This window comes from Sceloporus undulatus, chromosome 5, assembly GCF_019175285.1.
Source record: "Sceloporus undulatus isolate JIND9_A2432 ecotype Alabama chromosome 5, SceUnd_v1.1, whole genome shotgun sequence".
Classification (NCBI taxonomy): Eukaryota; Metazoa; Chordata; class Lepidosauria; order Squamata; family Phrynosomatidae; genus Sceloporus; species Sceloporus undulatus.
In genome coordinates, this window is record NC_056526.1 from 116,934,160 (window position 1) to 116,947,043 (window position 12,884).

The 12,884-nt window shown below is 41.4% G+C and overlaps 1 protein-coding gene across 2 annotated transcripts in view; it reads right to left on the reverse strand.

Moving 5' to 3' along the window:
* Positions 1-7,663, reverse strand: part of RFC1 (replication factor C subunit 1) — a 44,862-nt gene extending 37,199 nt beyond the window's left edge. The window contains exons 1-3 of one of the 2 annotated variants that reach the window (XM_042466738.1): positions 7,508-7,651; positions 5,572-5,618; positions 231-359 (exon numbers count right to left, since the gene is read on the reverse strand). In XM_042466738.1, coding sequence (XP_042322672.1) covers positions 231-359; positions 5,572-5,607 — 165 coding nt within the window. In that variant the 5' untranslated portion in view covers positions 5,608-5,618; positions 7,508-7,651. Of the gene's footprint in view, positions 1-230; positions 360-5,571; positions 5,619-7,507 lie in introns of both variants that reach the window. The other variant, XM_042466739.1, reaches the window with a different exon arrangement.
* Positions 7,664-12,884: the final 5,221 nt, after the last annotated feature.

The window sequence follows — 12,884 nt, forward strand, 5'->3', positions numbered from 1 at the left end:
ACTGAGATTGGTGCAGCATAAAAAGTGCCACCACTCACACAGTACTAGTAGCATAGTTCTTGGAATCCTAGAATAATTTCTCTATGGGATGATGATTCAAACAGCTACTAAAAATGCCACTAAGAAACTGAAAACAGAAGCACTAGCAAAAGAGAAAAATATAGAGGCAAATTTATGATAAAGTTGCAATCAAACTCCAGAAGGTATGAATCTGAAAAGTATACACCAACCTTAATTTCCTTCAATTTTGACTTCTCGCCTGAGGTCCCCTCCTTCTTTTTGTGTTTCACATTTTTCTCAGCAGTGTTGCCTTCATTTTTCTTCCCAGGAGTTAAAACTCCAAAGAATTTCCGGATATCCTAACAAAACAAAACAGGATAAAAAAGAAACATAAAATTTTATGGTCTTTCATCCTGCAGCACAACAGGACACAAGTCTAAATTACCATGTTTTATTTTAAAAACTGAATCATTTAAAAAAATCAAAACATGAAGGAACTATAAGATTTTATTTTGGAAATCAATTCATAAAAGCCTATATTGAGAAGACCATAATTTGCTAAATTGCTTTGAATATTTTAAAGATGATCACCTCAAGAATCTGTAATTCTGCAGTATGTTTTACAGGCTGCTTTCCTGAATTAAATAAAAACTTTAAAGCAACCTCAAGGGTCACAAAGATGTGCATATAACAAGCTGACACTCATGTGGTGTAGTGGTTGAGTGCTGGACTAAGACCGTGATGGCGAACCTATGGCACGCAACGCCATTTTGCCCGGCACGGGTCAGGGAGAAAGAGGAACAGGCACGCGTGTGCCCGTTCCTCCTCCTCCCTGCCCTTTTCCTGGCCTCCAGCTGAGACAGCTGGAAGCCAAAAAATGGTGCTGGGGAGAAGGAACCACAGGAATGTGCCTCTGGCTACTCCTTCTAGCTTCCTCGCGGCCTTCAACTGCCTCTCCGAGACAGCTGGAGGCCATGAAAAGGACAGGCGAAGGAGGAGCAACCGGCATGCACCAGTTGCTCCCCCCGACCTTTCCCAGCCGCCAGCTCTCTCCGGAGAGACAGCTGGGGACAGGAAAAAGTCCATGGGGTGGAGGAACAGGTGCATGCCCGCTTCTCGTTCCCCCATAGGCCATTCCTGAACCCCAACTGCCTCCGGAGAGACAGCTGTTTGTCAGGAAGGGTCCGGGACTCCTGGATAATGAGACATATCATAAAGTTCTGCCATAGCAAAACTATGACATACCTCCTCCCATCCATCCCAACACCCATCCCAACACTTTTACACAGCTGCATCTGCATTTACTGACCAGTATCCTGCAGCTGGATACACAGAAACAAGGAATCCTCCAGGGTTTCCCAGAGATCCTCTTGAGGATGATTTGATTGCTGTGCATCCATCCAGATACAGCTCTCCACCTGACAGTTAATGACAGGGTTTTTTTTTGGGGGGGGGGAGCTGGTTTTAGGGAGGCAGAGTTTGGTCATTAAATAGCCAACAGAGAATTCTGAGATCCATAACATGAGTTATGCAGGCATAAACTGGATTTGTGGTTTCCCAAACCACTACCAGGATGCCACTTGTGGTCTGATTAGGGATTAAGCCAGCAGATAAGGTGGTAAGACTATTCCTGGACTGTGCCACTTCAATTATTGATGGGAGCAAACATTCTCTCATTTAAAAAATAAAAACACAGAAAGCAGAACATGTTAGAATTCTTGGTAATACCAAGTTTTCTACATGCAGGGAAGGTGTGTTTTAAAACCCCCACAACATTTCCAGTCACTGGAGCTGCAGTATGTAGTAGTATATGCCCTGAAATTGTTCTTATCCCACCTCCTGTTTGTACAGGATGTTACTGCTATACAACACAGTCCCTAACAAGTGCCTTCAGTTATAATTTTACTTTATTGGTATCTAAAAGGCTACAATCACACTCTAAGTGCTTAACTGTTATTTAGCAATCTTTCCTCTCTTGAAATTATGGGTGTTATTACCAATGCTGCTTTAGAGGCTACTAGGCACATTTCGTCTTATATGCAAGAAACCCATCTATTTTCTCTACATATTAGTCTATACTATCCTGCAAACAGCCCATCTCACTACCATTTCTCTCACAGTTCTTCCATTGTTCCCAAACAAAACTGCTAAAGTTCAAGTAAAGTCTGATGATCTTCTTGTTATATATTATAACAACATTCACCAGCACTTTATGCCAGTGTCAGTAAACTGACAGCACTTTCCCACAAATGGGTGAAAAAGCAGAGTAGGTACTTCCAAATGCAGAGGGAAGGTGCATGCAGCTTGCTCATGAACAGAAGAAAGGCACATGGCAAACCATTTTCAAATATTTATTACTCATAGGTGGAAAAGGTCAGTAGAAGATTACAAATGTTCTTCAGATGGAATGTTTATACTTGATAAAAGAGGCCATAGAAAGGCTGAATGTGACTTCTTGCACAATCAATTCAAAAACCTAATAAAAACGCCTTGCTTATCGGAAATGCTTGGGCCCAGAAGTATTTTGGACTTTTTCATGCTTTGGAATATTTGCATATACAAAATGAGATTTTTTTTACATGGGATCCTAGTCCTAATATGAAACTCATTTATGCTTCATATATACCATACATAGCCTGAAGGTAATATTATACTATACTTTTAATAATTTTGTGCATGAAACAAAAAAAGCAAAGGTGTCATTATCTCAGCCAACCAGGAAAAAAAGTTCTGGGTTTTGGAGCATTTTGGACTTCCATATAAGGGAGACAGTCTGTACTGGATTTTGCACATGCATTGCTACAGTGGGGAACACCATTTAAAGTGGCACATATGGAACTACATATTCACATTTCAGAATGCCATTCAAAGATAAAATACTGAAATTAATCCAGGGTTCAAATCTCTGTTATACCCCCTGGATAGTCTTGAACAGCATATCCACAAAAATGGTTGCTTAAAAGATGAATATTATAAAGTAGTAGAATTAACTGTGTTTACAGAAATACTGCTGATTAACAAAAACAGGAGTGATATACAGATGATCTAGGCCCAGCTGTTAACAAATGTGGGATTCCCTTAAGATGTTGGATCTTGTGATTTAAGGAATATCTGAAAGGTTTAGGGGCAGAACAGACCACCGCACAAGGGCAGACTGGGGCCACCCCGGCACTGTAGCAACCACATGCTGCAGCCCCAATCTGCCCTGGAGCCAGCCCAGATAGGAGCACAAAAGATCTACTACTATTTGAGCTGGTAAAAAGCCACCTTAGGTGGCTCAGCGCAACCCCAGGGAGACCTCAAGCTGTTCTGGTGGTGTGCAATATATAAAGTGTATTGAAGCAGTCCATGTCTGGTTGGCCACAGCAGCTTCCACAAGTCTTGGGGGCATGCAGTGTCTAAACACCATGCCCCCAAGCCACGCAAAACCTGGCTTTACCAGCCGGTGCACATATGGTCTGTGTAACAAAGGACCAGAGCATTATGAACTTTTCATATTCCAAGAAATAGTAGTTAGCCTGTATCGGTATGCAAAGGAATCCTGTAACACCTTTAAGAGTGAGAAAAAGAATGGTCCATGTCTCCATGCATTTGATGAAATAAACTGAGGTCCAAAACACACTGCAGAAATAATCCATTTTGAGACTAGGGAATTCTGGGACCTGTAGTTTGTTGTGGCACCAGAGCTCTCTGACAGAGAAGGCTAAAGGTATCACAAAACTATAGTTCCCAGAATTCCCTAGCACTGAGCCAGGTCAGTTAAAGCGGTCTTAAACTGGATGATTTCTGCAGTGTTTTGACCCTGAGACTATGGCCCGTTACAGACCGCCTAAAAGGGGCGGTCTTGGGCCGCTGCCGGTTGCAGCGCGGGGAAGCCGCTGCAGCCAAACCGCACGACTCCCCCGTGCTGTAAAAAAGAGCGCGAAAATCACGCTCCTTCCGGCAACCCGGAAGAGACGCCGCAAGTGCCAAAGCGCGCACTCGCGACGTCTCTTCCGGGTTTAGACGTCTGGACGCTTTGCGTCCGTTATGTCAAGATGGCCACACCCATCTGTATAGGGCGCCGCCATCTTGCCGTATGGAACACGCGCGAGGGGCAAGGCGCGTCCGGAAGCGCCGCCCCTCGCACGTATTCCTGGCGCAACGACGGCGCCACTTAGGCCCATCTGTAAGGCACCTATAAAAGCTTATATTGCAAATTTATTTCTCCTTACTAGTCTCAAAGGTGCTACAAAATTCCTTTGGATACAACAAGATTCCTCTGTGTACAAAAGAGAGTATGTCTTCCTCCTACAATCCTTTCTACAACCTAGTAGTAAATATATTTATCCTGAATTTAACATCCACTGGGTTCACAAGGATTTACTTCTAAATGAATGCAGCCATAATCTACACCAGTTTTAGAAGCACCAAGAACAGGTCTGTGTCCTTACCCTATCTTTCTAAGCTTTGACTGATAGTAGGTAACTACTACTGTACTAATTGGTGATTAGAAAAACACCAGCAGAAAAGCTGATGGCAGGATGCTCTTAGTCAAATTTCATCATGATGTGTCAGAGAAACCTGGGTATATTTTTTTCAAGATTAGGCCCAAGCATCAATAATCTTGCTGTTTCTAAACTTGGCTTGGAACTAATACAAAGCATATAAGTACTACTGACCTTTTAAAACACAAAGACGGGTACTTCTTCCTCCCCCCTGCATTAAAGTGATTAGGCATTATACTACTGTACTTTTCCTTAGGGTCTAGAACAACTCTTTATTGAAAAGAGAAATAAGAACTCAATGCAAAGCAACTGCTATAATCAGAAATGGCTTTGTGTGATCACAGTTCAAGAGCAGTATGAACTGGAGGATGAAGAGCCTGAAACATATTTTCATAAGGCACAGAGATAATCCTGTTGTTACAGGTGAGACTAGAATTAAAGGCATACCTACAGGGGCTGGTGGAAAAGTTAGCTACCCTGCTCAGACTTAAAGGGAGAAACAACTAAGTAGTCTCCCATCATTAAACATTATATTTTCTGAAAATGTTTCACATCTCTTTAAAACAGATTCATAGTTAAGGATGCGAAGATAATTACAAGTCCCTATGTTACTCAACATTAGCTTTAAGATAGCAAGTGATATTTATGATCAAACCAATAAACTGACTGAAAACTTACTTTCTATTCCCAAGCTCTGGAGCTCAAACAATTAGCAAGCACCATCAAATTTTTAGCCATCAGCTTTATACACAAAATACTTGGATAACACTACCAACACTTTCAGAACCTAGATTATTATCCAGGTAGGATTTTCCCCAGCCCTTATGATAATAATTTTCAAACTTTTATTTAAGCAACTACAGTATAAGCATATCTATCACAGGGGGAAAGTTTAATACAAATGCAAAACAGAAAATAGGCGAATTGGGGTGAATATGCCCAACCACAAGATCCCACATTTGTTAATTCAAAATATATATAAACTATTTATTTTATTTATTTCAAGGTTTTATATCCCGCCTTTCTCCAATGATAGGGTTCAAGGAAGGTCACAATAAATGTATCTAAACTACCGTGTTTATACCTGCTTATAATCGCTGTCCCCAGAAATGGCTGCCATCTTACTAGAAGCTGTGAAAAGGGGAGAAGGAACCCTTTTGAGTGGCTTTTATGAGACATGAAGGTGTGGCTTATGACTAAAACTATTCAGGAAACGCTTTTCCTCTGAAAACATCAATGATCTAAGCATTTAGAAACTTTTTTTTCCCTGCAAGACCTACTCAGTACAACTGTACTGTATTCCTATATAATTGCAGAATATTTCTAAAGAAGCTTAACATACAAAATACTGTTTTTGTTGTTATTTTTCAAAATGCTAGCTTGCATAAACTATTTTAAACCATTTCAAAACTAGAAGGTAGATTATGGAAGGTGTATTATTTTCTTAGTGGAAACTTTATTTTTTACTAGTGGCTAATTAACTACTTTTCTCTTCTCATATTTTCCATAAAACTTTATTATTTTATTCTGAAATTTAAAACAAAGTACTATTGGATTTCCTACTTTGCATAAACTGCTTAAAGAATTATTAAGAAATAAAGTGCATAGTTAACTCAGCTGGGCCTCATTTATAGCAGTTCACTAATTCATGAACCTATTTAATGGTTAAATGGGACTGTATCTTAAAACAAAATAGTATGGCTCAAAAATTGAAATGATTATTCAGGCTCTAATCAGCAAAAACGTGTTCATCTGTAACATGCACACCCAGAAAATCTCAAACATGATATAAATTAAATGGGCGTGTAATCCAGTTTTCACACTACAGTACAGTGAGTCCAGTGGATCAAAACACACTGCAGAGATAATCCAGTCTAAGACTGCTTTAACTGCTCTGGCTCAATGCTAGGGAATTCTGGGAACTGTAGTTTTGTGAGACATTTAACCTCCTCTGGTGCCGCAATAAGCTACAACTCCCAGGATTCCCTAGCACTGAACCAGGGCAGTTAAAGCGGTCTCAAACTGGATTATTTCTGCAGTGTGTTTTGGAGCAATGTCCTCTGGAAAGGCAGAAGCAGACTGCAATTAAGCAACAAAGCAGATCACACAGGAAGAGCCCATCACTTAATGCATTTAGACCAGAGGTAGGAATTGTGTGGTCTTTTTGATGTTCAACTGAAACATGCAGCATCTCTACCCAGCATAACCAAAGGCGAAGAACACCAGGAGCTACTGTCGAATACCAGGTGGCCTGAGAAGCACTGATCTAGAAAGCCACACACCAACTCCCAGCCCTGATTTAGATTAGATACATTTGTTCATTTATTTTAAAGCATGTTAGCCCTCCTATGCAAAATAAACATCCTCTACTGGTAAAGAGTAGCTCTAGCCAGCATGGCCAATGGTGAGAAATGCTGGGTCCCACAATGTCAGAAAGGCCATGCAATTCCCCTCCCCATGAAACGCCTTTCAAGCCTGCCATTGAAAAGTGCTGTATCAACCATGTAGCAACTGTTTACTTTGGCATAAACTATTTTGAACTCAGGATGGTGGCAAACCTTTGCTGTTGTTGTGTGCCTTCAGGTCGTTTCTGACTCATGGTGACCCTAAAAGCAAACCTTTCATGGGGACTCCTTGACAAGATTTGACCAGAGCTTTGCCATTGCCTTGCCCTGCGGCTGAGAGAGTGTGACTTCTTGCCCAAGGTGGGTTTCATGGCTAAAGAGGGCATAGAACCCTGGTCTCCAGAGTTGTACTCAAAGCACTAGGCAAAACTTTGCTACTCCAGGTTCCTGGACTACAACTCCCACAATCCCTTACCATGGGCCATGCTGGTTGGGGATTATGTAGTGCTATAGTTATCGGACTACAACTCCCACAATCCCTTCCCATGGGTGGGCCATGCTGTCTGACACCCTTCGCTCCCCTCTCCATCAGAACGGCTTTGGCTTTGCCCCTGCCTCCCTTAGAAGAAGGAAAAGACTAGAGATTGGAGAAGCTCCTGTCGGGGGCGCGCTCACCATGCTCGCTCCCGCGCCTGGCTGCCTCCCTCGCGGGGGAAAGGGGACGGGGCCAGGCGGGAACGGCCGTTTATTCCGTTAGCGGCGGAAAAGAAGTGGGAAGCTGCCTCGCGCGCCCCTCTCCCCTTCGCGCCAATAACAAAACGCAGCTGCAGGAGAGCGCATGCGCGCGCGCAAAGTGATGACGTCACTCAGTCAGGGACCTCAGGCGGCTCCGCCCCTTTGAGGCGCTCAGTCTCTGCAGTAGTCAGTCGGTGTTGCATGTCAGGAGAAAGAGTCCATGAGATCCACGTTGTGCTTTGCCACGGCTCAAGGCGATGGGACTTTGGGGAGCAGAGTTTGTTGGGGCGTCAGTGCCCTGCAGAGAGAGCAGAGTTAATGGAGACACAATGGACAGGACAGAACCTCCTCCCACAGATATCATATCAACTCTCTCTCTCTCTCTCTCTCTCTCTCTCATATATATATATATATATATATATATATAACAATATATAAAACTATACATATATAACTTTTAAAAACTACAGATATATATATATACACACATACATATATACACACATATACACACAACTATAGATACATAAATATATATATATAAACTACATATATAACTAGTATATATATATAAACTATAGATATATAACTATAAAACAATACATACATAACTATATAAATAATATATATACAGTATATAGATACATAGATACACAATACATATATAACTATATAGATATAAAACTATACATATATAACTATAGATATATAACTATAAAACAATACATAACTATATAAATAATATATATACAGTAGATACATAGATACACAATACATATATAACTATATAGATATAAAACTATACATATATAACTACATGTATAACTATACATAGATATAATGAGATATATATATAACATATATAGTTACCTATATTTATATGTGTGTATAATATATATATATATATATATATATATACTTCCACATTCGCTCAGGTTAGGGGCACAGGGCCCCCATGAATGTGGAAAATCTCCAGCATCCTCATTCTCAACAACATAGGGAGCTGGGGATGTTTAGCCTGGAGAAGAGAAGGTTAAGAGGTGATATGATAGCCCTGTTTAAACATTTGAAAGGGTGCCACATTGAGGATGCAGCAACCTTGTTTTCTGATGCTCCAGACTCCAGAGACTAGGACCCGGAGCAATGGATGCAAGCTACAGGAAAAGAGATTCCACCTCAACATTAGGAGGAACTTCCTGACAGTAAGGGCTGTTTGACAGTGGAACAAACTCCTTCCTCAGAGTGTAGTGGATTCTCCCTCCTTGGAGGTCTTCAAACGGAGGCTGGATGGCCATCTGTCGGGATGCTTTGATCTGGATTTCCTGCATGGCAGAATGGAGTTGGACTGGATGACCCTTGCGGTCTCTTCCAACTCTATGATTCTATGATCTTACAGCAATACCTTTCTCACCAAATGAGAAGGAACAATCTCATTTCCCGTTGAATTAAGAATTGCTCCTTGAGCCAAGATTTTAAACAGGAAAATACGTGTTCTCTCTGTGTGTGCGCACATGTGCATGAATGGCGAACTGAGCTACTGTGGTTGGTTCTTAATGCCTAAATCTTAGGTTTTGGCCTGCAACTCCCATGGCCTGGGGTAAACCTGAATCATACAAGTTATGCAACAGGTGCAACAAACTAGGTGTATATGGGAGGGAAATCTCATATAAATACATACATACATACATCTCTCAGATGTCCTTCTTGCCAACAGATAGTCATGTTCCTGCCATATATAAAAATGTCTACTTAATCTCTGCTGAGTAAATATATTACTGGTTAATTCCTCTTTTTTTCTTATAGGTCATATCCTTGCCATTGCCTTCCCTTCTCTCTCTCTCTCTCTCTCTCAATCTCTCTCTCTAACTAGATTTCTAATCACTCCTCTGAGCAAGAGAGAGACCTTCATTATATTTGAGTTTAGTTTGTACATTTTTATGGACAAAAGTAATTTGATATGGAAAGAAATGGATAAGAGGAGGGCAGACATAATACAAAGGAGAAAGAATGACAACGGAGAACAGGAAGTTTTAAAATATTTATTGTTTTGCTTGTTTATGCCCAGCCATCAAATTTTACAACCTTAATGATTTTGAAGTTGGAGGGTGGGGTTGTGTAATGGCTTATGTAATTGTATACTGTGTTTCAATCCAAAACAAAATTAAATTGGGGGGCTGGAGCTTCATGAGTCTCATTGGGGCTTTGAGGGTCACAAAATGGGGCCCATGAACCACTGCCAACCTGTGGACCACACTTTATCCACCCCCATTTTATATCCAACTTGAAGCCTGTCTGTGATGGGCTCTGTGAAAATGGAGAAGAAACAGTATTTAAAATATTTGTGACCCTTGAGACAGAGTTGATTCATATGAATTAGATTATTTGCCTGTGGGCACTTAGGAAATGTACAAGACCATTAGGAAATGAGTTGCATCCATTAAGATACTGTGTACTACAACAGGCATAGTGTCGCAGACAATGAAACCATCATGAATAAATAGGAAGGGTAGGAGTAAGGGAGTGGGTGTGAGAATATGGGTGTTTGTGTAGTACAATGTAATAACTATCACATAATGATAGCAATGCTGTCAGAGCGGCTTACAAATTGATATTTTGACAGTTCCCTGTCCTTAGACTTACAATATAAAAAGACATGACACAAAAGGAATAGCAGCGGGGAAGGGGATCACGTCCAAGCAGATGCTGCTGGTTCTTCTCTGGTGGCACTTGGAACGGAGGGAGGGTCCTTCATCTGCTTCTGGATTTATGCATGTGCCTGTCTCCTCTTCTCTCCCACCAAAGCCAAGGTGGAAGCAAGTAAAATGAAGGGAAGGCCTTTCATCTGCCTCTGACCTATGCATGGTGGAACTGTGCCTGCAATCTTCTCTCTCTCTGAGGGCAAGGCGATGGCAGTTGGAATGGCAGGGGGGCTTTTCCTCTTATTCTGGGGCCAGACATGCTTTTAAGCCTTGGGTGATAATGTACTATGTTATAAATAATGCGAGCACTTCTGGTGGTCTGCAATCTGCTAAATGGCCCATACATCATCTAGAAGCTTGGAGTTACTTCTTCACAGTTAAATTTCCATGAAGCATCTAGGAGTAGCCTTGTTGGCCATATAGCAAATCCAGTAACATCCAAACAATGATACCTTTATTGGAACAACCAAAATGCAAAAATACATGTTGCAAGCTTTTGAAGTCACACTGGCTTCTTCATCAGACAAACAAGAGAAAGAAATTGAAGATGTTAGTCATAGGCCTAGATGCTTTTTGGATTTCAAGATACCACATTTTAGCCATCACAGGGGAATCCTAAAGAGAGCCAGTGCACCCCATGGGACCTTGCCATCTGAGGCTTCTGCCTCTAACAAAGGTAAAGCAATTTTTTCTAATATTGGAACTGATTGGCATGCTATACACCGCCTAAGTTTTCCTGATGCAAAACATGAAGACTTATTGAGAAATTCAGTGTTCTCTACCTACATAGGAGCCTGTGGCTTCACAGAAGAAGAAGACTTGCTGGATTCCAAGGTAACATCTTTTAATTGCAAATGGACATTAAATTTCCTTGACTTTAAAAATCTACCAGTGACCACATGGCCAAAGGGAGAGGTGCCAGCCTGCAGATAGCCCTCCCTACCATTTGAACTAAGACCAGAATCAGAAAACGCAGGCCTGTGATTAATATTTTCAATTGTTTTCATCTGTTTGCCTGATGAAGAAGCCAGTGTTACTTTAAAAGCTTGCAACATGTAGTTGTGCATTTTGGTTGATCCAATAAAAGTATCGTTTGAATGTTATTAAATTTCCATGATTAGACTTTTCTTCCTCCACTACTTTTTTGAAAAGTCCTTCAGAGAAAAATGGCATTGCAAGGAATAGCTGGATGCTTCTTTTCTATATTGGCTTAATTTTTGTAGCAGAGACTTGTAAAAATGAGGGAAGAAATACTGGTAAGATTAGCATAGTATATGTCATACCAAAATTGTTTAGTGGCGGTCTTGCATGGAATGACATGTGCCTGAATCCTAGAGCTGAGATTAAGGAAATGACATACAGTTGTCTGCAGGTCTGTTCCCTTTCAGTATTGTGCTAATCTATATTTCCAAGTCCATACATTATGGACTTGGAACAATTACTAAGGAAGGTCAAGGACGAGAGTGCAAAGGCAGGCTTGCTGCCGAACATAAAGAAAACACAAATAATGACCATGGAGGACCTACATAAATTCAAATTAAACAATGAGGAAATGGAAATAGTTATTTTCATACCAAGGATCAAACAGCGTTCAGAATGGAGACTATAGTCAAGAGTTAAACAGGAGAGTACGAATGGGAAGGGCAGTGATGAAAGAGCTAGAGAAGATCCTAAAGAGTAAAGATAATATACAACTGAACAGACACTATCTGGGCTGGGTGTCACCCTGTGTGGGAGGCAGGGCTTCCAGGATGTGGAGCCAAAAGGGCACACACCCTCATGTCAGTGAAAAAAGTGGATAAAAAGAAAATTGTATATACAGTACAGTATAAGGATACATTAACATTTGAGATGTGAAGCTGGAGAAGAGTGCTGAGGATATCATATACAGCCAAACAGATCAGTCCTTGAACAGTTCAAGCCTGAAATACCCCTAAAAGCCAAAATGATCAAATTGAGGCATTGCACTTTGGCCACATCTTGAGAAGGCATGACTCATTAGTAAGGACAATAATCCTGGGAAAGATTGAGGGGTAGAAGAAAAAGAGGAAGACCACATGCCAGGTGGCTAGATTCAATTAGGGAGGTCACAGACATGAGTCTGCAAAACTTAAAGAGAGCAATAGAAGACATGGAGTCTTTGAGACGTCTCATCCACATGGTTGCCATGAGTCAAGGTGGACTGAAGAGCAGTTAACGACAACAACAACAACAAATACTTCCTCTGAAAAACAGCATGAAGCAAAGGGAGAAACCCTACAAACCTTTCTGTTAAACCAGGGCGGGGGAGTACAAGGATCATATGTAATCTTGATGACAGTGTGCATATAGCATTTTTAACAGGGTAGCAAAATAATGAATATTGGCAGGTTACAAACTGCCATAAAGTTCGCGCTCTGCGCGTACTAGGGTTAGGAAGGGCCGTATTAGGGTTAGGAAGGTTCTTACCTTCCTCACGGCCCTTCCTCCCAGTACGCACAGAGCGCGTCGTAAATGGCGGCGCCCATCCACATGGGCACCGCCATTTTGACGTCTTGGATGCTGTGCGTCCAGATATGTCGCGGCAGAAGTGACGCCATGAGGGCGCGCTCTGCCCCTCGCAGCGCCACTTCCGCATT